This window comes from Lissotriton helveticus, chromosome 2_1, assembly GCF_964261635.1.
Source record: "Lissotriton helveticus chromosome 2_1, aLisHel1.1, whole genome shotgun sequence".
NCBI lineage: Eukaryota > Metazoa > Chordata > Amphibia > Caudata > Salamandridae > Lissotriton > Lissotriton helveticus.
In genome coordinates this window covers 44,958,983-44,983,365 of record NC_136059.1, presented here as the reverse complement: position 1 = coordinate 44,983,365, position 24,383 = coordinate 44,958,983, and the positions used below count along the sequence as shown (strand labels likewise).

The window sequence follows — 24,383 nt, the reverse complement described above, 5'->3', positions numbered from 1 at the left end:
GTCAGTTCATAACCTGTTAAACGTGCAATTGTCAAGTGTTGAGTCTGTGTTCGGTTTAAAAGAACTTCCACGGAGTGTGGAACTTGTACTGTCAGGGAGTGTCCTAACACTATGGAATCACTTTGTCTGATTGCTAGAGCTGTGGCTGCAACTGACTTGAGGCACGCAGGCAGAGCCTGGGCTACTGGATCTAATGTGCTCGAAAAATAAGCACAAGGCTTGTACTGACCTGCTTGATCTTGTGTCAGAACAGATAATGCAGTACCATCACGTTCTGTGACAAAAAGTGTAAAAGGCTTACTGTAGTTCGGTGTTGCTAGAACAGGTGCTTGGCATAAAGCTTTCTTTAATTCATTAAAAACAAGTGTATGTTCAGATGTCCAAGGGAGGACAGTCGATACGGCTGCCTCCTGTGTCGTTAACTGTATCAGTGGCTTGGCTAGAAATGCATACTGAGGAATCCATTGTCTGCAATAAGAAGTGAGGCCAATAAAAGCACGTACCTCCTTCTGTGTCTTGGGCTGTGGAAGACTCGCTATTAACTGGATACGATCTGGTGTCAACTGCCTACCCCACTTGGACAGTAAGTGGCCTAAGTAGATCACTTGCTGGACACAGAACTGGAGCTTCGAAGGGGACACCTTGTGCCCCATCTCGGCTAGGAAATACAGAACTGTAAGTGACGCACGCTCGCAGTCACGTTCAGAACGGGCTGTGATCAGTAGATCATCGACATACTGGAGCAGGGCAGTGTCAGTTGGCATGTGAATATTGTCTAGTTGTCTTTTAAGTGCTTGACTGTAAATACTAGGACTTTCTGTGAAACCTTGAGGAGCTCGTGTAAATTTATAGCTCCTTCCATTTAAACAAAAACCGAAAAGGTACTGGCTGTCTGGATGAATGGGAACACTGAAAAATGCATTCTTGAGGTCAATAACAGTGAAAAATGAAGCTCCAGAATCAATAGCTGTCAATAGGGATGAAATATCTGGGACTACTGGATACTGGGGTATGATACATTTATTAAGTTCTCGAAGGTCAATCACTAATCGATATACTGGAGGCGCATTTGGATCAGTACGTTTCATGACTGGAATTTTGGATAAGGCTGCTACAGCCTCAGGTGGCAATCTGTACTGTCTGATTCGTGGCAAGACTATACCTTGCTTGAGGGTCACACGATGGGGTGTGATTTGCATAAAACCTACATCAGTTGGACCTTGCGCCCATAAATGCTGCGGTACATTTGATAGTCTTGGATCAAAATCACGTAATACATAGTGACCTTTAAAGTCACGCAAAAACAATCGGATTCCCTCTGGGGAGCAGCAAATAACTGCACCTAGTTCTTTCAATGTTTTAATGCCTAACAAATTTTCTGGACATGACTTCGTAAGTAACAAATCAGTAGTTCGGGACAATGGACCTACTTCTAGAGAAACTGGTTTTGAAATTTCGTTAACAATAGGCTTTCCTGAAAATCCAAGGGAAACATTTTTAGAGCCTGAGAGCGGAGCCCCTGGAACCTCGTCATGACTGATAGTAGTCCTACTTGCCCCTGTATCAATCAGAAACTTTCTGTCTTTCCCTAATACTTGACTGTGTACATAGGGACCCTCTTGATCTACAGGTATCTCGATGAGAGGCAAGCCTACCTCCCTCTCTAGGCTGTTTCATGAATACTGTTGATACTCTGGATACTCTGTCTGGGCATACTGGTACATCTGCTGTGTAACATGCTGTGTTGCAGCGATAGGCTGCGGTGCTGGAACTGTCTGTGGTGCATTCTGTGGTGGCTGAGAAGTCTGTGAAACTTGTTCTTGTCTAGGCAGACGTGGTCTTTCTTTAGTCTTACCAGTAGCTATGTTGTGTTTCAGAACTGCACACTCGTTTATAAAATGACCTGGCTGTTTACAATAATTGCATGTCCCTTTAACGGGAGCTGCAGGATGACTGGCTTGATTCGGACCCCTCTTCTGACTGTCTTGTGGAACAGATTGTGCAACTAACACTTTCATTTTCGTGTCTTTCATACGTCTCCTTTCATGTTCTTGCTCTTCCCTGATTCTGTTCTGGTGATACTGGAGCATTTGGAGCATTTGTGACGGGGTATTAGCTTGCCAACTACTTTCGACTTTCAAAACTCGATTTTTAACTTGTGGACTTGAATTCTCGACTAATTTAGTAACAAAAAGATGAGGGTACGACTCGCTACTCGTCTTCAAACCACTGTTAATAATAAAACATTTCTCAAATCTAGAATAAAAATCACTAGTGTCTTCATCCTGTTTCTGTTTGCATGCTGAGATTGCATCCCAATCTTCCTTTTTCGTGGCTAGTAACCTTGGCAGAACTTGTATCAATAACTCGGGCAATTCTTTACATTTGTCCCCAAGACCAGTACCTGGTACTCGTATATTATCTTCAGCTTCTAGAGCTGTCCAATCAATCTTTTTCTCTCCCACCTCCCATTCTTTTTCCTTGAGTTTTTCATATACCCCTGCGGGCAACAGGACCTTAAGCATTTTAATGACATCTGGATACGTGTATTCTCCCATACGGAGCATGTCTTTTAACTCTCGATGGAACCCTGCTGGATCTTTGTCGTGACAGGGAATTAATTTCTTCATCTCTAAGAGTTCCATCTTGGTGATAGGGGTGTAAACAAATACTCGTTGCATTTCACCACCCGCTGTCCTAACTGGGTGTACTTCTCGTAACGGGTGCTGTCTATCTATGTAAAACGGTTTACTTTCTGGAGGTGAGACATGAACAAAATGCGGATTCAGGAACGTTCGATATTTGTGGCGCTGTTCTAGAATGACACTGATTAAATCGGTACCTAGACCTTTCCATCTATACTGGAGTAACTCGTTCAGAACATCATGTAACGGACCTGGATCAGAATGTTGTCCCTTATACAGTGTAATGAGGTGCTGGATCATATACATACCCACCAGTCGCTGTTCGGCTGGGGGCAGTTTCAGAAACATTTGTGCCACTATTTCGTCTGGAAAAGTGGTAGAATCAGTAATCCATCGGACTGCTGATCGGGCTAGTTCTTGTTCATGCATGGTACTAAGTTCACTATAACCGATTCGTGATTTCAGAATGTGATCGGTAGCTTGAAATACTTGCTCTAGAGAACCTTGTTCTGGTGCTGGAAGATGAAAAACTTTCTTGTGTTCTGGACGTGAATGTCGGTCGGGAAGTCTAGATTTACCTACATACGCTATTCTGGCGGTATTCTCGTCTTCTACCTCTTCAGTAGGAGAGTCGTCTTCTTTCTCGGACACTTGTGCTGCTATGCGTTTCTCGTGTAACCTTATTATTTCCTTACGAATTTTCTTGTACATACTCTCTATACTACTGAGTGTCTTGTGTCTTCCCTCGGCTATATTATCACTCCACTTTGTCAGAACTCTCATTTCCATCGGATCTTTAGTCGGATAATCTTGTTCCCTTATTAAACAATTGATTAGAAACTTTAATAGCATGAGCTGAATCTCAGCTTTTCTTTGAGACATGGCTTCGCCAATACTTTCTGGATCTACTCCTGTACGGATGAAACGATATATTCTGTCTAGATATTCTTTCATATTCGGTAGGGTGTCCAAATACTCGGTCACCCGTCTTACACGCAATGAATATATAACCATATTATCATCGCCTGGGACTGGATCATAACGGCATTCGGTAAGAGCTCGCTTGATTCTGCAACGGACTGATGTTTGGGCGTACGCTGTAACGCACGTTCATGTAACTCGACTAACGTTACACGTTTGTGTGGCGGCGGGGTACCAGGAGGACCTCCCCCCGCGGCTCCTAAACTGGAATCGTCGACTGATACTCTTCGTGCTGGCAGAGTGACCGATGTAGCGGGAACTTGTACTATGGGCTGGACCGGGGGTACCGTAACAGGTGCTGTAACAGGTGCCCCGGTGGCTGGAGGAACAGAAATTACATTATTTACAGGAGCTGGCGGAACAGGATTTGCATATTCTGGGACTGTGTCGTCCAAGTAGGACGAGAGAAAAATATCAGCTGCGGTCGGTTTGTGACGTAGCTTAATCGGAACCCATGGCGGCGGAAAATTACATGGTGCTTCCGGGGTTGCTTTTGGCAAGCCCTCGGCAAGAAGAGGATACATACCCTTAATAAGGGCATTTCTCTGTCTGTCTGACTGTTCGGCTTTAACTCGTTCACCTATTTCAATTAATTCCCTTTCTTGGGCTCTTTCTAAGGATTCTCTACTTAATTCTGTCTTTCTGATTTCTTTTTCTCGTCTTCTATGAGATTCTTTGCGCCATAACTCGATGGCATCTTTCTGGGACTGTCTGGCTTTCTTTTTCCATAATGCTTCTTCTACTCGCATGATGCACTCGGCATCCCACGTACCTGATACGGGCCATCTATACTTTTCTTCTAATTCCTTGGTGTACTCCACCCATAAATCTAGATATAATATGGCACTTATGCCATGCTTATGATACATAAAATGACCTGGACTGTCCCTAGGCGGGACAGGAACTGCTACTTCGAGCAGACCTTTTCTGGTTTTTAGCTGACGTAATTTCGTGAACAGAGGCATAACTTAGAACTGGAGTCTGGACACAATACAATACACGATAAACACAATAATAACTTGAAGAAAATAAATCACTCATACCACGACATTGAAAACACATGGAATAACATTTATAATAACAGTTCGAACAGAATATTACCTGGTATACTGAGAACAGAACACGTGAATTTCTCGAGAACAGAACTTACTAGAATTTACTAGATGCACTGCTACAACAGTACGAAACTTACCGGTCCCATAAAGAGACACGTCAGGACCCGCGTCCACCTAAGTGAACACTTCGTGTTGGATTTGCGTACCCAAACCCACGGACCAGAGACAAATTAATTGACCCTGTCTAGATACTACCCCAGCAACGGTACTCACCGGGCAGCAAGAACGGAAGGCCTCGGACTGGACTGGACTGCTACAACGACGGACGGACGAACTTCGGACTTCAATTACAGGTGGGCCTCCGGATACCTCGGACCTTGGACTCTCGGCTTGGGCTCTGGTCGGGACTCGCCGCGTTCCTCCACCGCCTCGTCTGGACCGCATCCTCCGTCTCCTCCGTGGGCCTGAGGGATACTTGAAGCAGAAATATCTGCACGTGCACGGTATGGTTCCGTCACGGCTGCAGAGGATCAGGGGGCCTGCGTGGCTTCTCCGGCGCGTGGGGAAAGGGCAAGTCCCTATTCGGGCGCCATTATGTGGTAAATAAATAAATATTACCGGATCTATTTTTCGGAATTAATCAATAAACAGGTAGCTCAATAAATAAGAGTCAAGATTCGAGGTAGCTGAAGTTTACAGGCTTTAATAGGTATAAAGGACAGGAACAGGACAGCCTGTACGGGAATAGGATGGCAGCTGCCGGGGCCAGGATCTGGGAGCATAAGGAGTAACTTTTAATAACAGTGCACAATATATATAGTTAAACAGAATACATTACATTCAATACAGTAGGCGTAGCAGTAGGCGTGGTTTCGTAACAGTCGCGAAAGATAAGGCAAAAATGATGTAACAAGAAGGCGTGTACAGGGCGTATACATAGACATGTGATGTAAACGTAACAGAATATGTCATAAACGGGGCGGAAACATGGAGGGGGCTACCTGAGCAGCTGGGACCTCTAACCTAGTGGTGCGCGCAAACTGACAATGACGTGTTACCAGGAGGAACTGGGGGCTATGACTTCTGCGCTAGAAGAGGAGACTAAAGTCTGGAGTGTCAGAGCGACATGTACCCAAGGCATATCTAGTATCTGGTGTTTAGAGTACATGTTGATAGAATCCAAAAGTTATCAGAGTAAAGGCTAACAGACATTAAGACTGGTGCATACATTATTCTACATGTAGTGCGTGTGCGAGGAATATTCTATGAACATTATACAGTATTTCTCTTACATGGAGACATAAAGGCTAGACCATGACGGAAACTATTGATGCGATTCAGTAGCTTAGGAATGCAGAGAAGGAGGGCTGGACGGATAACTAGAAACATAACATACTCTTGGCAGACTGGGAGGCAGAGCCAGGCCGAGCCGGGCACTGCGAGACATGAAAGTAAGCTAAGGGTCAGGGATACAGGTGGGGGCTGTATCGCTCCTCGGAGAGGGTTCAGGAAACAGGAGCTGAATCTGAGTCCGGGCCCTTTTGAGGCCTAGAAACGGGGATAATTCAATGAATTAACGTGCACACTGTAAAATGTGGCAACGTAGGGTTACATAGGCCTAATATTCGTTGTATTCATGAGGACTGGAAACTGGCATACTAGAGATGGACACAACTGTAATTGCGTCTTTAATCGATCAGAAGGGAATACATGCATATCGATCATGCACATATGACATAACATGGGGAACACGTAGGCACATACAACATGGCAAAATTTACTTTTCCACAGGTGTGAGTGGCGTTGCGTGTCTGTAAGTGTTGCTGTGTGGGTGAAAGTGGCACAGAGCCTTTGATGTGGCCTGGCGCAGGAGAAATGCTGCTGCTGCTAATTAAATACAAGAGTGGCCGGGAAGCGGCCGGGAAACACAAGTAAGGCCGGCCACATAATTAGGGGAGGAGAAGCCGCACAGCACATGCTGGGAGAAGCCCTTTGATGTGCTGTGCGGCCGCGATGCGCGCTCTGTGCTGGGGGAGGGGGGAGGGCCATTAGCCTGAACTCGCGGCAAGATCAAACGAAGGGTGGGAGGGACATTGAGGAACAGATGGCCATGAAAGTGTATGGGCCAAAAGCGCGTGCCTGTACGTGCACTCGAAGAAAACGCCACGAAAAAAAGCGGTGGTTTGACAATCAGTTCGAGCACTTGAATTCTCGCCATTTCCCATTCCTTCGGAATGGTAAAGGACGAGACCTAAAAACAATTTGCTGACACATCTCTCCGCTGGTCAGTCCCAGACTAGACAGATGTTGGGTAGGTGCAATCTACTGGTGCGTTTACAGCAAGGACTGCACACCGGAAAATGTTCAAATAAAACAGAAGCAAGCGCTATACTTTTTCATGAAAGCGCCTTGCAGACCAGCAGTTGCCTAACACATACTTTTACACTGTTTTGCACACTCATGCTTCTCCTTGGCTCTATCAACTGGAGAAGAAGCTTGGGAGGGAGGGGCCCGAAGGGTCAAGGGTCAGCTGTTGGGCTGCCGGGGGGAGCGGCTGTAAACAACATGTCAATTACCTAAAAATAATCAGGCACCGCAGAGGTTAACACGAAGTGGAAAATTGCAAGGCGTTTTGACATTGATGTATTTTATGAACCTTTGATGGACAGGTGCACCTGGAGCCAGCTGCATTAATATGTAATTGTGTAAGACTGCTTCCATTGCAGAAACTGTTACGACATCGGATAGGTCCAATGTCCTATGACCGGATTTCGGTCGCCAACCATAGAATCATATCAGTGGCATAACAATAGCCCCCGCAGCCCCTGCAGTGCAGGGGGCCAGCTCCAGGGGGCGACTCCTACACTGTGCATGGGCGGGTTTGAGAGCTCCTGACTGTGTCCCGAGCATGGGGGAACCATCCATGCACTTTGCAGGGCCCCCCTCAGGTTGTGGTATGCCACCGAATTATGTGATACCAATCTTGCACTTGGAAGGGACACCGACAACACGCCTCTTCCAGATACCAAAGCAGAATTCCTTCAGAATTCTTTTTAGGAGTCAGAAAACAATTTCTGGAAATTAAAAAGTGGTACACAGCAAAGTCAGAACTTTTGCAACTGTTAAAATGCTTCGTACTTCTGGCCCTCTGATAATTAACAGAGGACGGTAAAAGAAAGTTGCTAAAGACAAGAAACATTTTCAACATGCCCTGATATCACCAGAACGAAGATGAGATGGAGTCAGAGAATAAACAAAGGAAACATAAAAGAGCATGGGATTTGAAATGCTCACACCGAGAAACAGTTTGAAAATTGAAATGTGTAGAAAGACTAATTTAAAGATAATTCACACAGATTTATTATGCTTTCTACAATCACCAAGTTAACACATAAGCGCTCAGGAAAAGCACCTCAGATCATCTCTCCTGAACTTACTCAAATTCAGAACACAATAGAATGTACTTCAAAACAGGTTCTACCAAAAACATACCACCAAAATGAGCTGAAGTGCAAAATATAAACCATTTATTAACAGCAAACAATAACAAGCATTGGCATTGGCATTGCAAATAGGTCTCGCCTTTGGGACCTTATGTGTTTAGCCAGAACTTTTGGCTGTGTTGTAGAGCAGTGTGGCTGCTGTGCATTATGTTGAAAACTTATAGTAAAAAGTGATAAGCATTTTTGTTACCTTTATACAAACAAAGGCAACATTATATGCAACTGAAAAACCGAATTAAAAAAAGATTTTACCATAAAAATTGTCTTCTACTTTTTTTGTGCTTGCACTGCTGGCAACTACTTCCTGCCTGTTCTCATGCTTGTTTGTTATAATTTTTTTGTTATGGGGGCGGGACATAAATAACGGGGGAGTGGATGTTTGAAAATAGTAATTTAATTAGAACACGAGCAGCGGACAGACACTAGGGGAGAATCAACAGATGCCAGATTCCAAGGGCAGACTGGCGTGATGTTTAGGTGGTGCGCTGATGCAAAATGGTGGAGCTGAATGATGTTTGGTGCTCATATGGTGACACCATATGGTGTGGATTGGAGGTCCGTTGTGGATTGTGGAGTTTTGGAGTTGAAATATGTTGTTTGGTGTGTAATTATGCGGTGTGTATTGGAAATGTGTGGAGTTGAATTGTGTGGCCTGGAACTGTGGTGTTCTGCGAAATTATGGTTAGTGAAATTGTGTCATGGTGTGGAGTGCATTTTGCATTAAATGCAGTGTAATTTTGAGGAATATAATTATGTGGCACTGAGTGGTATTGTGTGGAGTATATGTTGCATTCAGTAGAGATAGTAATTATGTGGCACTGAGTGGTACTTGGAGTGTCTGTTGCATTGAGTGCAGTGTAATTATGTAGCATATAAGTATGTGGCACTGTGTGGTAATATGTGGAGTGTATTTATGTTGCATTGAGTAGAGTGTAAGTATGAGGTGGGTAATTATATGGCACTGAATGGTATTATTGGAGTGTATTTACGTTGCATTGAGAAGAGTGTAATTATGTGGCGTGTAATTATGTGGCACTGAGTGGTAATATTGGGAGTGTATGTTGTATTCAGTAGAGTGTAATTATGTGGCGTGTAATTATGTGGCACTGAGTGATATTATTTGGAGTGTATGTTGCATGGAGTGCAGTGTAATTATGCAACATATAATTATGTGGCACTGAGTGGTATTGTGTGGAGTGTATGTTGCATTCAGTAGAGTGTAATTATGTGGTGTGTAATTATGTGGCTCTGAGTGGTGCTTGGAGTGTATCTTACATTGAGTGCAGTGTAATTATGTAGCATATAAGTATGTGGCACTGTGTGTTATTATGTAGAATGTATTTATGTTGCATTGAGTGGAGTGTAAGTATGAGGCGTGTAATTATATGGCACTCAGTGGTATTATTGGGAGTGAATGTTGTATTCAGTAGAGTGTAATTGTGTGGTGTATAATTATGTGGCACTGAGTGGTATTATTTGGAGTGTATGTTGCATGGAGTGCAGTGTAATTACATAGCATATAATTATATGGCACTGTGTGGTATTATGTGGAGTGCATTTATGTTGCATTGAGTAGAGTGTAAGTATGTGGCGTGTAATTATATGGCACTGAGTGGTATTATGTGGAGTGTATTTATGTTACATTGAGTAGAGTGTAAATATGTGGCATGTAATTATGTGCCACTGAGTGGTATTTGGATTGTACGTTGCGTTTTGCGCAGTGTAATTATATAGAATATAATTATGTGGCACTGAGTGGTATTGTATGGAGTGTGTGTTGCATTCAGTAGAGTGTAATTATGTGGCGTGTAATTATGTGACACTGAGTGGTATTTGGAGTGTATGTTGCATTGAGAGCAGTGTAATTATCTGGTGTGTAACTTTGTGGCACTGAGTGGTATTTGGAGTACATGTTGCATTGAGTGCAGTGTAATTATGTGGTGTATAATTATGTGACACTGAGTGGTATTTGGAATGTATGTTGCATTGAGTGCAGTGTAATTATGTATTTTCAATGCACTTACCTAATTCAATCCAGTGCACACTCTGGTGATTAAACAACTGACATTTCCTTTTCACCGATGACTGTGGCATGCATGCACTTATGTTGTTTGTGCATGTGCAGCTGTGTCTGAAGTCCTGCAGTTCCCCCGGGGCACAAGCTGGAATCCACTTCTGTCATTACAGCTGATCTCAGCAAAAAGACAGAAGTGGATCCCTGCTTGTGCCCCTGGGGACAGACATAAAAAAACATACACACGGCGCCTTGCGCTGGCAGCAAGGGGGAGGGAGAGAGGAAGGGGCCTGCGCCTGCTTCCCTTACGGGAACAGCGCTGACACCATATGTTTACAAGTTAATTACAAACATGGTGGGAATAGCCACACGTGCACGCGTTGCCAATGGAACGCCTGCTCTGAGGTGGCTTGAAAAGGGGACCGATGGCTAAAGGTCTCCTCCTATGCAGCGCATGCATGCTGCGTAGGCGAGACCTAAAAAAACAATTTTAATCTATAGCCCCTGTAGGTAAAAAGGTGATTTAAGACCTGGCATATTTAAAACCCAATGATTTAGAGTATAATGTATTTTCCAATCTAGATACGAACAGCTAAAAGAAAAATACATTGAAAAGACTAAACACCCAGGGGCAGATTTACAAGCCCCTTGCGACACATTACGCATCTGTGATGCGCCGGTGGTGTAAACCATACATCACATTGTGACTTATTTACAATGTGCAGCATCTAGAAAGATGCGTCACGTTGTAAGGCCCTGCGCCACATTAAACCTGCATCAGGTTTAATGTATGCAGGGTGGGCGTACCATCGGAAAAAGCCTTGTAAAAGTGACGCAGTGAAATCTACAAGATTTCACAGAGTCAATTCAATTCAAGAAGTCTTTATTCGATTGATGCATCATAAAAGACGTAAAATACAGTAAATACATAATTAAAACATCTAAAACCAATATTAAATTATTAATACAGGCTTCTATGAATGAGTACAAAATTGGCATTACCACATAGATTACCAATGAGCATCAAATATAAAGAACTAGTCATTAACAGATTAGCAAGCAAACATTATTAAACCCCCAGCTATTTACTTTTGATGAACCTGGTTCTAAGCAACCAAGCCCACCCCAAATATTTGGCTACCCCCACAACAATTAATGGGGTCAGGTTAGTTTTTAAAATTCTGCTTGCTTCAACAGCCGAGCGGGTACCTAGGCTTCTACAAACCGAGCTTAACCATTTGGCTCTTGGGGCTGTGTACAGAGGACACACAAACAAAAAATGGTTTACACTTTCACCTTGACCAAGACAATTTGGACAGTGCCCCGTCCCACCAGAACCCCACTTTTTAGTGAAGTCCTCTAGAGGCAGCGAGCTAGAAAGATGCGTCACGTTGTAAGGCCCTGCGCCACATTAAACCTGCATCAGGTTTAATGTATGCAGGGTGGGCGTACCATCGGAAAAAGCCTTGTAAAAGTGACGCAGTGAAATCTACAAGATTTCACAGAGTCACTTTTCAGAGTCCGCTGCGACGAAACCTTGCGCTTGCTGAAAGCAGGCGTAAGGAGTGGCGCAGCACGTTAGGTATGGGTAGTCCGTGAACATTGTTGGAGTTGCGTTGCGCTTGCGACACGACTCCAGCAACGCGCCGCCATTATCCCATCAGATGCAGCACGCATCTGTCTATCCCTGCGCCACAGTGCGCCGCATTGTAAATGCGGCGCATCCGTGATGGCGCAAGGGTAGAATTGAGTGTTGCATTGGTACTGGCGCATCCCTGCTAATATGCCGAAATGCGCCAGTCCTTGTAAAACTGCCCCCTAGAACTTCCTTTCAACTGAGTGGGTAGAATGCAACAAATTGCTGTTAGCAATAGGGGGAGGCAGAGCCAAGAGTGGCGACTCGACGACTGGATTTACGCTATTTGTTTGCTAATTGTTTGCTTCTTAGTCAGCAGGGTCAGTGGCTAGCGTGGTGATTGGACTACTAGACCTGTGCTGCTTGCTTCCATCCTTCCTAGTTGGTGACGACAGTGGCTAGACTGGCAATTGGATCGCTCGGCCTGTGCTGCTTGCTTCCTTCCCAGCAGGCAAGGGCAGTGGCTAGAGTGGTGATTGGACCGCTGGATTTGCACTGCTTGTTTTCTTCCCAATATGTGGGAACTGTGGTTAGAATGGTGATTGGACCACTACGCCTGTGCTGCTTGCTTCTTCCCAGTAGGTGGAAACATTGGTTAGAGTGGTGATTGGATCACTTTATTTGTTTTCATTCCAGTAGTTGGGGGCAGTGGCTAGACTGACGTTTTAAATGCTAGACCTGTGCTGCTTGCTTCCTCCCAGTAGGTGGAAGCAGTGGCTAGAGTGGTGATTGGACCGCTGGATTTGCACTGCTTATTTGCTTCCCAATATGTACCGGCAGTGGTTAGAGTGGTGATTGGACCACTAGACCTGTGCTGCTTGCTTCTTCCCAGTAGGTGAAAGCAGTGGCTAGAGTGGGGATTATACCACTTTATTTGTGCTGCTTGTTTTCTTCCCAGCATGCGGTGGCAGTGTCTAGAATGGCAGTTGGACCCCTAGACCTGTGTTGCTTGCTTCCTTCCCCATAGATGGGGGAAGTGGCCAGAGTGGCAGTAGGACCCCTAGACCTGTGCTACTTGCTTCTTCCATTCGCTCCCCTTTTTGCACATTGGACAAAGACTGCAGATTAGGGCTCGCCACAAGCTGGAGCAGTACACCCAGATCCAGTTCTGGACTCTCATCTGTCCCAGGCTCCTGCACAGCTAAAATGCTCCACTCCTGGAGTTGCCGCAGGGATCACAGCCTCCTTAGAAAGTGCAAGTTCAAACCACAGACTTGATTATTTCTAAGTATCACTGAACAGGCCTGGGGTACTGTGCAGCTAGGGCAGTTGAGGGCTGGTAGGCCCTGGCCTGTTGCATGTATTGCCAGTCACAGATGTGCTGTGACAGACCTAAACACGTTTTTTTTTTTTTGCACAAGTATTAAACTTTTATTTCTTTTAAGTATTATTTTTTGCAAAGAATACAATCACAACTACTGTTGCAGGGTTGGCCAAGAATGGCAGTAGTCGTTCGTACAATGGTACCTATGTAGCTAGCCCCTTCTGCTTGTGATTTTTGAGAGTAAAAGTGAGGTATGGAGGAAAGTACAGAAAAATTAGAGGTGAAACAAAAGAAGGATAGGACAGGCATGTAGAGAGCTACAGTCGCTTAACTTTACATTGTCAACAGTTGTACATACTGCATTACATTTGGCAGACACTCGGTGTGCATGAGTCTTAATGCGAGCCCGCCCGGGCTATGTTGGGGGAATCACACTTTTGGGTCGAGGGCCGGTACGATGTTTGTGAAAACCAACTGTTTATGGAGGTTCATAAGAGTATAGGTAAGTGTCCAGTGCTTCCCACATCCCCCTCAAGGACACTTTCCAGGGTGAGTACTGTAGCGCAATGTTGTCTGCTCCTTTGAGATGTGTGACCCAGTTGATCCATCCTTTGTAGCTAGTTTTGCTTGTGTTTTTCCATTTTCACAGCTACTGTCAGTAAGAGGTCCATTAGGTCTTTTTCTCGCTCAGATCTCAAATTTGTGCGTATAAATGCCGAAGTGAGGGTGGAGAATTCCATCGCTAGTTTGCACTTAAACACATTATTAATGAAATCGAAGATTTTCCCCCAGAATACCTTGAGTGTTGGGCATTGGACGATAAGGTGTGCCAGGTCTCCCTTCTCTTTGTTACAATTCCAGCAGAGTGAGTCCTCCCTGAGGCCTAGCGAGTGTAGTCGGGCTGGAGTCCAAAATGCCTTGTGGAGAAGCCTAAATTTAGTTTGTGCTAGAACTGGGTTGATCTTATTACGCGAGGCTGAGGCCCACAGAGTTGCCCATTCCTGTTCATTGAGTGGGGTGTTGGACTGTTTATCCAAATAGGCTATTGTTTTTTCATTAAGTTTGTTGGCTTTGGGGCGTAATAGCTTGAATAGCTGAGAGACTTGGTGCCCGAGTTTGTTAATACTGGCCATACTAACAGCAAATACAAATCCCCACTCATCCAAACCTATCTTTAAAAACACAAAAACCGCACTTCTAAAAGTAGACAAGAAGTTGGAGTTTAGCGTCAAGGGGTCTAAGTCAGAGTCACTGTGGGCAAATAGCTAGTTTAAATACAAAGGGAAAAGCCTTACCTTCGATACATGGATAGAGAAAGGTATTTACTGCCCTCACCTACTCGAGAATGGGGAATACCCCATCACCTTCTCTCATCTCAAATCAAGACACCACCCAAAAGACATCAAACTCTATAGATTCCTGAAAATAGGAGCAGCCTTATCAAAGAAGAAACTAATTATCGCCCAAAGGTTCTCTTTTTTTTATAGTTCACAGCCCCTATAAATGAGAAGGTACTACTCCCAAAATGTAACACACTTTTGCGTGAAAAAAAACTGAGATAAGGTGATGTATTTGGTCATGGGTTCACCAGGCTGCTTGTATAAGCTTTCCTGACATCTGGGTTAGATACATATTTGCCAATGTTTGGATTTCATGTGAAAGCATCAAATAAAGTCCAACCTATTTGCCAATGCTTGCTTCTTCTTCTAACCAGTCTGCGCTTTCCATTACAGTAGTGGCTCTGTCCGCCCTGGGCACTCCATGGCTGATTTTGGAGTACTGAAAAAGATGCAAGCTGCCGTGGGCCTTGATCGGAGTGTCCAGCGTTACACATCAGCCGCTCCCATCGCAAAGGAGACCCAGGAATATTTTCTGGGAATGAATCTTCCTATCACAGATATTTTCGGCATGAGTGAGTGTTCGGGATCCCATACAATACATGTGGCAAATGACTACCACCTGACAAGGTTAGTACCAACCTGTGATCACTTCTTCCGCTTCACTTGACTTTTCAAAGTTGGTGAGAACATTTCTGCCAATATCTTATGTTCTGTTCGCCTCAAGATGAACCTCCTCTAACTATGATCAAGCAGGCTCCTATCAGTAAACTCTGTGGTTTTTATCACAGCTTTGTTGATCTGTTCGTCAACCCATCAATGCACAAGAGCTGCATGGCTTGTGATTCACGCCTAATGCTGGCTGTATTTTTTTTACTTCATGTTATTGTAACAACTAATACAAGACCTTGCATTCTCATGGGATAAAGCATCAGAGGGCACACGATAGAGCCTGGGGCATTGGTACTGAGCCATGATGAAGCAAACGCTACTAACTTGTAATCCTAGCTTTGCATCTTAGCTATCTCTGATGAGGTCACCAGCACTAAATGATGCATCTCCAGCTCCATGTGGGATTCCAGAACACACTTATTGCATTATGAAAAAAGATGTATGATGTGGACACTGACATTTCAAATGTGGAACATCAAGCTCAGAATTATGTAATTAGACTGGTATTTGCAGAATTCTTACCACCTTCAAAGACAAGGCTTTTACAGCACAGTACCCTAACACTGCCTTAAATGTCATACATAGAAGGAAACTAGAGAAGAAAATCAGGCTAAGGAACAAAATAGGCTGCATCAAGAGTGTAAATTCAACTCTGTCACTTTAAGGAGCCAGCAGTTCCCATGTCCCAGCATGCCCTGTGCTGGCAGGTACCACAGAAGATCAATTCATTTGAAAAGACTCTAATGTACATAGTTTGTGAAATCCATAGTTACTGAAATAGGAGGAGTGTTAAGGCAGGAGGGCAGCTTATGACTTCAACAAAGACACACATGAGCCATGAGTACCACACAAGTAACATTTCCTTCTACACTGTAGGACCTTCACTGATAGTCATAAGCGCTGAATGGACAAACAAGTGAGAAAGAGAGAATGCCTCTCACCTCTGCCCTTGAGTTGTGCTCCTAAGGACAGCAATGCTGGGAGTCAGACAACACTGTCAGAGAAGTCTCACCTGCAGGTGACTTTGGGGCACTATATCTGAACCCCGATACACATACAAGTATCAATATTTTACAACACACATTAGTTATTAAGAATTATTCATCACTAAACCATGTAAAAAAGACCATAATTATCATTGGCCAAGGAGTGTATTAGAGTGAGTGCTAAATATACTTAAACATAATTAGGCTGTCCGGTCTTAGGTATAAACCTATAATAACTGATAAAACCCCACTGGAAGGGAAATAGCCCTCACCAGTGTAAACATATAAACACTGAAAAAACACTGCACAACCTCAAACTAAATGCCATTCAAAGAAAGGAAAAGGAGAGTGAAAGAGTTATTTTTATTTCTTCCTGAAGGGGCCAATAATATGTAACTTTGTTATAAAAGGTAGCAGTGGGAAACACTGGGCTACCATTATCCTGCTTGAATTTTATTGTTTAGGGATGTCACTAAAATATTGTTTCTTCTTCCTTTTTTCAGTTTTGTTGTCTTTGGTCTAAAGATACAGGGGTTAGAAGCATGTTTTAAGTGTTGTTTAATTATTTTATAAACTGTAGAAAATCAGGAAATATCAAAATCATGTTTGATTTTTGGGCTACCTTTGAGTCTTTCCCTGATAGGAAAAACGTAGGTTTCATAAAAATCTTTCCCTATTTGTACCATCACATTTACCCACAGAGAATGGGTAAAAATCCTTAATACATCAGCCACTTTTTCTAGTGAGTCAGTATTGATAGTAGGGGAATTGCCAAACACCCCAGGCTTTAAACATTCAATGCGAGGTATAATGACAGGTATATGTGAATAGAGTGCAGTCCCCAAGCATCTTGGATACTGGTGAAAACATGACACCAGACGTTTGGAAAACATGGAACGCAGTGTCACTTGGAATGATGCTACAAAAAGTTTTTACCAAGTTCAACAAAGATTGGAGTGATATTGTTTGTACTTGCAGTGATTCAGCTACGTATAGGAAAGAAATATGTGATGGCCTGTCAAAATCGATACCGGAGATGAAGTGCTTCCCTGTAAAAGATCCTTGCCACTTGTTAGATTGTATGCTGAAAGCATCTTTACAATCTTCAGAGTTAATGAAGAATGCTATTGACTTTTTAGTAAATTCTGGTGTACTGTTGTGTTATGCATGGAAACTAAAACGCAAATATTTCTCATTTTGTGCTTTGTGTGGCACCAAAGTAAGAGTCATCCCAACAGTGTCACTTAGCTGAGTGGTTCTCAGTCCTAGAGGCCCTGAATGCTAAATTATTCATGTGGCAACCATTTACAGAAAGAAGTATGTGATGGCCTGTCAAATTCGATACCGGAGATGAAGTGCTTCCCTGTAAAATATCCTTGCCACTTGTTAGATTATATGCTGAAAGCATCTTTACAATCTTCAGAGTTAATGAAGAATGCTATTGACTTTTTAGTAAAGTCTGGTGTACTGTTGTGTTATGCGTGGAAACTAAAACGCAAATATTTCTCATTTTGTGCTTAGTGTGGCACCAAAGTAAGAGTCATCCCAACAGTGTCACTTAGCTGAGTGGTTCTCAGTCCTAGAGGCCCTGAATGCTAAATTATTCATGTGGCGACCATTTACAGAACTATTGCTGAGTGATGATGGCAAAGGCAAGAAATGTGAGGATCTTTGGTCACACAGTGATAGTGATTTGAAAAAAAGTACACTCTACTGCATTTTTAGATTTTTACAGGAAAGCACGACTGCTGTGGTGGACATAAAAAAGCTAGAGTCTGAAAACACCCTCATCTACCAAGTGTTCAGCATAATTGGTGTAGATGTGAAACATTTCCTTGAGAGTAGGCTGGGCGACGCTTTTAGTGACTTTGGCACTGCAACAAGTTTGATGTTAGAGTGCTTAACACTTGGTAAGCCAAGAAATGTTATGGAGCAATTCAGGAACTTTTATTTTACAATGTATGAGAAATAGCCCTTCACCAACCATGGCATTTGAACTCAATGAACCCTCACTGTGGTACTCTGCAAAAGTTATATATCCCTTCCGTAAAGGGAACTTTTCTCTAGAGTTTCAGAAGTGCTGCTTCATTTGTGACCGCTTCAATCACACTGAGGCCATATGCGCCCAGTTCAACGCATATGTTGCAGAACCCGTCACAGAGAGGTGCAATCTTCAGGTGCATCAGTACTGGCATGGGAAGCTATGTCAATGGCCAGAGTTAGCAAATTGTGTACTGGCTATTTTGGTGTTTCCGTCTTATGTTTCAATATTGAGAGGGCCTTTTCACAGATAAAAGTTTACATGGGAAGGGAAGAGCGAGCAAGCTTGACCAAAGACTAACTGAAGAAGTATTGTATGATGTGCTACGATAAGTTTCATTTGTCAAAATTTATTTGGCCCTCATATACACTGTGCAGAAAGCAAGCAATAATAAAAGCTAAAAGTTCCATAAACACTGGAAAAACACTGTTTCTATTGTATTTAATGGTACAAAAATGTGTAAGCACTGATAACCACTGTTTTTGTAAGGTATTGAAATCACTTGAAAACACAGGAAAAAAACACCAGAATTTACCAAAAAACAGGAAAGCTTGAACATAATAATCATCACAAATCCCTACCCCGTTAGTCTACACCATACCTAAAGTAATACTGGCTCATTACAGGTATTCTTTACGGGCCATAGCTTGGCCACGGAGATTGGGGGATGTAAGCTTCAGATTTCCCAACAATACCACTGGCATATCTTGGTAAAATATGTTATGAGAAGCAGGACACACAGTGAACAGAGAGAGCAGTGTGGATTGCTAGTGGCGCTTACAACACATTGTGGGCGTGATTTACAATATTTTCCCATTGGGAAGAGCCACAAGCCTTCCTGCTGCACTGCCCTACGTCAAAAGAAAATGGCAGGAATGCGCAGCATCTGCAAGACATGGCACATTCCTGTTCTTTCTGTCAGCACTGGTGCACAAACCTCAGCCGAGCACAAGAACAGGCACCTTTGCACCTGGGTTGTTGGCATGATTGCTTTTGTGCAGGAAGGGACACCTCCCTGCACAAACACAATCAAAGGAGCTATTTTTCCTCTTTCTACTTGTGCCGCAGAATGCAGCACACGTGGAAAGAGGAAAAACCGAGTAGAGATGTAAACATTTCTCCTTGTTATCCCTGCTGCTGGAAGGCATTAGTTTTGATGCTGCCCCATATTTACGCTATGGTTTAAATCTGGGGCAATGTAAAAAACCATGGGTGTTGCGCGGGAACATCCACAGCAACACCCATGGAATGCCCCTTCTATGAAGATTAAGGCATTGCCGTACTCCATATTTACAAGACCATGGAAAGCAATGCAGTGTGACATTGCGTGGCCTTGTAAATATGGTCCAGCAGACTGCGTTTTCCGGAGCATCACACAAAAGTGATGCTACAGCAGCTTATAGGTGCAGCAGGGGCGTAGTAAATATGCCCCAATCATTTTCTAACTAACTTTGGGGCATATTATCAAGGGATTTATCTCCGCATTTTTGGCTTTAAAAGCCAAGAAAGCGGAGATAAAATTATCTCCCTATCAGCAACAGGGTTTTAACACGCAAATTCGCATGTTAGCACCCTTTTTCTCTGCGCTTCCCCTTGCATCTCTAATGGGATGCAAAGGGGGCGTTCCAGAGAAAAATAATAGGAGAAATGTTGTTAAGCAACAGTTCTCCTATTATCAAGGATTTTGCTAACCCTGTTAGTGATAAAAAAAGCAGCGCTAACCGTGGTTAGCGCTGCTTTTTTTACACCTGGTATTTTCCTGACTTAGCCATGATATCCTATGGAAGGTGGATATCATGGCTAAGTTTGTGAGCCCCTATCATCAAGATAACGCCAAACTTCGAGAGATTATCGTTGGTTTTCCAGCGATAATCTCTCGTTTGGCAGTTAGCGCGAGGATTTTTATCACTTCTGAGATAAACCTTGCTAATAGCAAGTTATCTCTGCGGTAATTTCCGGCGATGCTTAGCGATAAAAAATTTGTTGATAAGCATCGTGAGCGATAAATATCGCTAATCGTTGGTAATATGCCCCTTTGTCTTAAGGCAGAGATGAGAAAGGGAGAGAGAGGGAGAGAGAGCGAGAGTTTGTGTGCTATTTGTCAATAAGTTTGGATGTTTTTTGTCAATGTGTGCATGTGAAAATACAGAGTGAAATCTGACAGAAAGTTCACTATACCCGACTGAAAGCACCTGTACCCAATGCTTTTCTATAGGGTAAATAATTTAGGGGGGTGTAACACCCCAAACATCCCCTTGAAGCTATGCCCCTGATTCTCAATCTAAAGTTATATGCTGACTCATGATGTAGACCCCCATCCCCGCATACATTTATGCCATTACATCTGAAGTCAGCATCCCTAGACAACCGGTCCCTGCCTCTTGTACTGGTTACACAGGACAGGTAAACAATGCCTACATCTGGCTTCAGGGAGCACACAGAGGCGCTGCGTGCTGTTTTTGATCTGGTTCCCTATCAGAGGAGAGCAGACCTCTAGCTACCATGTAATGCTGAAATACTGACGAGCTTGAAAAACATCCCCTCTCTGGCCTTCTGGATTTGTTGAGCAGCAGAAGAATTTGCTGGAAAGTTTATTTGAGTAAGTCTGCATTTTTTAGCAACTCACTTTAACATTACATGATCAATAATTTAAGTGCAGAGTAAAAAAAAGCCATTTCTAAAAATTATGCACATGGCTCATATATATTAATTTTTCAGGAAATATTACCAAGTGTTTCCGACCACTTCTTGGTGTTATTCTTCAGTGAATCATTCAGTCAGGCACCTAATTGTGTCAAGATGAAGGTTCACGTTTTCTTCAGTTGGAAATATATCTCTGGTGTGAATGTTAACAGTTCTTCTGCACATTAAGTTTTATTTTCAGGACCAGTACACGTTCATGGATGAGCATTCAAACAAATCCCCCTCCAGTCTGCTGCGTTCAAACCCTTTCTTTTCATTGCTTACTGGTCTGCATCACACTCATGGCTGCTCCACCAATCAGGTTCATAAAATGTCAGTCTAGAAAAGAATTCAACATGGAAATAGAATTAAGCGGTTTGTGCTTTTTAATAGATGCCAACCTCTGGAACACAGGCCTCACCATTTTCATTAAGTTATGTCTTTTACCTTTAATAGCTTCCATTTCCTTTATTCAGCTTTTGGGCACTAAGGGGCAGATTTACAAGCCCCTTGTGCCACTTTTGCGTCAATTTTCCCATGTTAAAAGTGACACAAAAGTGGCACAAAAGTGGCGCAAGGGGCTTGTAAATCTGCCCCAAAGTCTTCATAGCAAATGGCTTTGTGAATTGGCCCACTGATTTTTGTAACGTGGTCTATTTAGGAAAATGAGGAGAGAATCAAATAAATTATAGCTCCTTGAAAATGCTGCTGAGACTTAATGAGTTTGTGTCGAATCACATTAAGCAAATATACCCTGTTTCAAGCAACATGCCCGGCACTTTCTTGCCTGCAAGGGGATGGACCCCTTATCATTCACTGCCCAATTTAAGCTCTTCTAGAACCTTCTTTTTTCCTGTTCTAAAAAATCACCTATGCAGTAGGACTGGAAAAAGCTCAGGGTTCGAGGAATTACTTTGCAGAACACTCTAACTTGCAGCTGAAAGCTGGGAAAAACTACCTGAAAATAGTTAGAAACCTATTTTTTAAGTATTTCTTTAAGCACAGAAGGGTTCAAGCATTCCTCATTAGAAAATAAACATTACTATTGCACGAATTATGGAAGATACCCCCCATTAGACCCGTACGGCTTAGAATCGTATTCCCCCAAACAATTTGCCTTCACTTTAATATTTTGTGGAATTTGTTTTTGTTGGTTTGAGGACTAGGTGCACTTTACCAATGCTATCCAGTGCTAAACTGCTTGTGCTCACTTCTGAAACATAGAAAATGTGGTTTACATCTGTTTGGCATACTTAATTTACTAATAAGTCCCCAGTAAATTGGTGTACTATATACCCAGGGCTGGTAAATTAAAGACTAATAGAGAGCCTGCAGCGCTTATTGTGCCACCAAATAAGTGGTCCCTTTAAACATGTCCCAAATCTCCCATTGCTGCCCAAATGCAGTTTTAAACTGCCAAATCGACTTGGTAAAAGAAACCCTGTTCCAAGCCGTAAACTGACTTTTATTTCATATAAGTCACACTAAGGTTGGTCCTAGGTAGCCCATAGGGCAGGGTGCGTTGTAATTAAGAGGTTGGACATGTACATTTGTGTTTAACACGTCCTAGTGGTGAAAAACTCTTAAATTCGTTTTTCACTACGACAAAGCCCACCTCTCCCATAGTATAACATTGGATTGCCTTATTACATTTAATACATGTTAACTCTTTATTAAGAGCAGGTAGGGAAATGAATGTTGGTGTTCAGGAAATTGTAATTTAAAACCCACTTCAATAGTAGAGTCAGATTTTCAACTTTGCAAATGCCACTTTTTAAAGTCAGGATTTTCCTGCCCTAGCTATTTAGTGCCTGCACCCTGTTCCTGGGTCAATTGACTGGGTGTAGTTGGCAGTTGGCTTTTTTTAATCCTCCCAGAAAGCCACAAAAAAGAGAGATTAGGTGTGCATGGAGGGCCATCCCCGGCAGGATGGGGGGGGGGTCACAGCCCCACTTGCAAATAAATAGGCTGTGCCCCACCTTCACACAAAGGACTTCACACAACTGCACTGTTCAGGCAGCCAGGCTGTAGCCAGGGCTGGGAAGAAAGGAAACACCAATAACTTCAAAGGGAATTCTTTTAGAAACGTCTTGTACTTTAAAGAAGGTACCAGGTATAAAACTAGGACTCTCAGACCCACTCTTCAGTTTAGTTTCTGAAGCTGTGGAAGGACTCTCAGAGGACTGCCTGCTGCTGTGGCCTAGTATGTGCTTCAGAATACTGCTCTGCTGCACCTAGATGGACTGCTCTGTTGTCTGAAGTCTGCCTTTAATCATCAGAAGCCTTCCCTGCTGCTTGAGCCTTGACTCCTAGGACTAGTTGGCTGACCTCCTGAACAGAGCTTCAGGGACAGAAAAGGCTTCAACTACCTTTGATATACAACTGGGCCCAGCCTGAGTGAGTCATGGCACTCCAAGTGCTGCCTCTTCAACCCTGGAACCTTGGAAGTGTTGCTAAATGTGCCCAGATAGTCAAAAAATAAAATCTGGTACTTTTGTAGCTAAAAACTGCACTTAGAACTGAGAGGAGACTGAGACCAACCTGCTTGTCTATCCACCCATGGGGCATCACTGGTCAGCCTGGTCGTCTCTCGAAACCCCTCCCCCCACACCCTCCAGCCGGCCCCATCGCTCTTACCTGCAGCGGCCGCGGCTGAGGGAACCAGGCATCTAAGAGTCAAGTGAAGAGAAGCAGGTGGGTGCTCAAGCATCTAAGAGTCAAGTAAGAAGAAAGAGGTGGTAAAAAAGCATCTAAGAGTCAAGTGAGGAGAAGGAGGTGGGATACAAGCATTTAAGAGATAAGTGAGGAGGAGGTGTTGGGTGCTCAAGTATAAGAGAGCCAACTGAGGAGTAGAAGATGGTTTCTCAAGCATCTAAGAGTCAAGTGGGGAGAAGGAGGTGGATGCTCAAGCCTCTACAAGCCAAGTGAGGAGAAGGAAGTGGGAAACAAGCATTTACGAGTCAATTGAGGAGAAGGAGGTGGGCGCTCAAGCATCTAAGAGTCGAGTTGGGAGAAAAGGATAAGTGCTCAAGCATCTACGAGTCAAGTCAAAAGGAGGTGGGAAAAAAGCATCTAAGACTCAAGTGAGGCGAAAGGTGGGGGGTCAAGCATCTACGAGTCAACTGAGGGGAAGCAGATGGGTGTTCAAGCACCTTAGAGTGAAGTGAGGAGAAGCGGGTTGGTGCTCAAGCACCTAAAAGTCAAGGAGAAGGAGGGGGTGCACAAGCATCTAAGAATGAAGTGAGGAGAAGGAGGTTTGAACAAGCATCTAAGAGTCAACTGAGGAGAAGGAGTTGGGAAACAATCATCTAAGAGTCAAGTGAGGAGTAGGAGTCGGGTAATCAAGCACCTCAGAGACAAGTGAGGAGAGGTAGGTGGGTGCTTAAGTATCTAAGAGTCAAGTGAGAAGAAGGAGGTGGGAAACAAACATCTAAGAGTCAAGTGGGGAGAATGAGGCAGGTGCACAAGCAGGCAAAAGTCTAGTGAGGAGAAAGAGGAGAGATGCTCAAGCATCTAGGAGTCAAGGAGAGGAAGGAGGCGGGAGCTCAAGCATGCAAGAGTCCGTTG

At 43.5% G+C, this 24,383-nt stretch overlaps 1 protein-coding gene across 1 annotated transcript in view; it reads left to right on the top strand.

Moving 5' to 3' along the window:
* LOC144817691 (long-chain-fatty-acid--CoA ligase ACSBG2-like) overlaps positions 1 to 24,383 on the top strand; it is a 432,359-nt gene that overhangs the window by 257,470 nt on the left and 150,506 nt on the right. Inside the window, exon 9 of the mRNA XM_078674438.1 lies at positions 14,832 to 15,065. Within this exon, the coding sequence (XP_078530564.1) occupies positions 14,832 to 15,065 (234 nt within the window). The remainder of the gene's footprint in view (positions 1 to 14,831; positions 15,066 to 24,383) is intronic.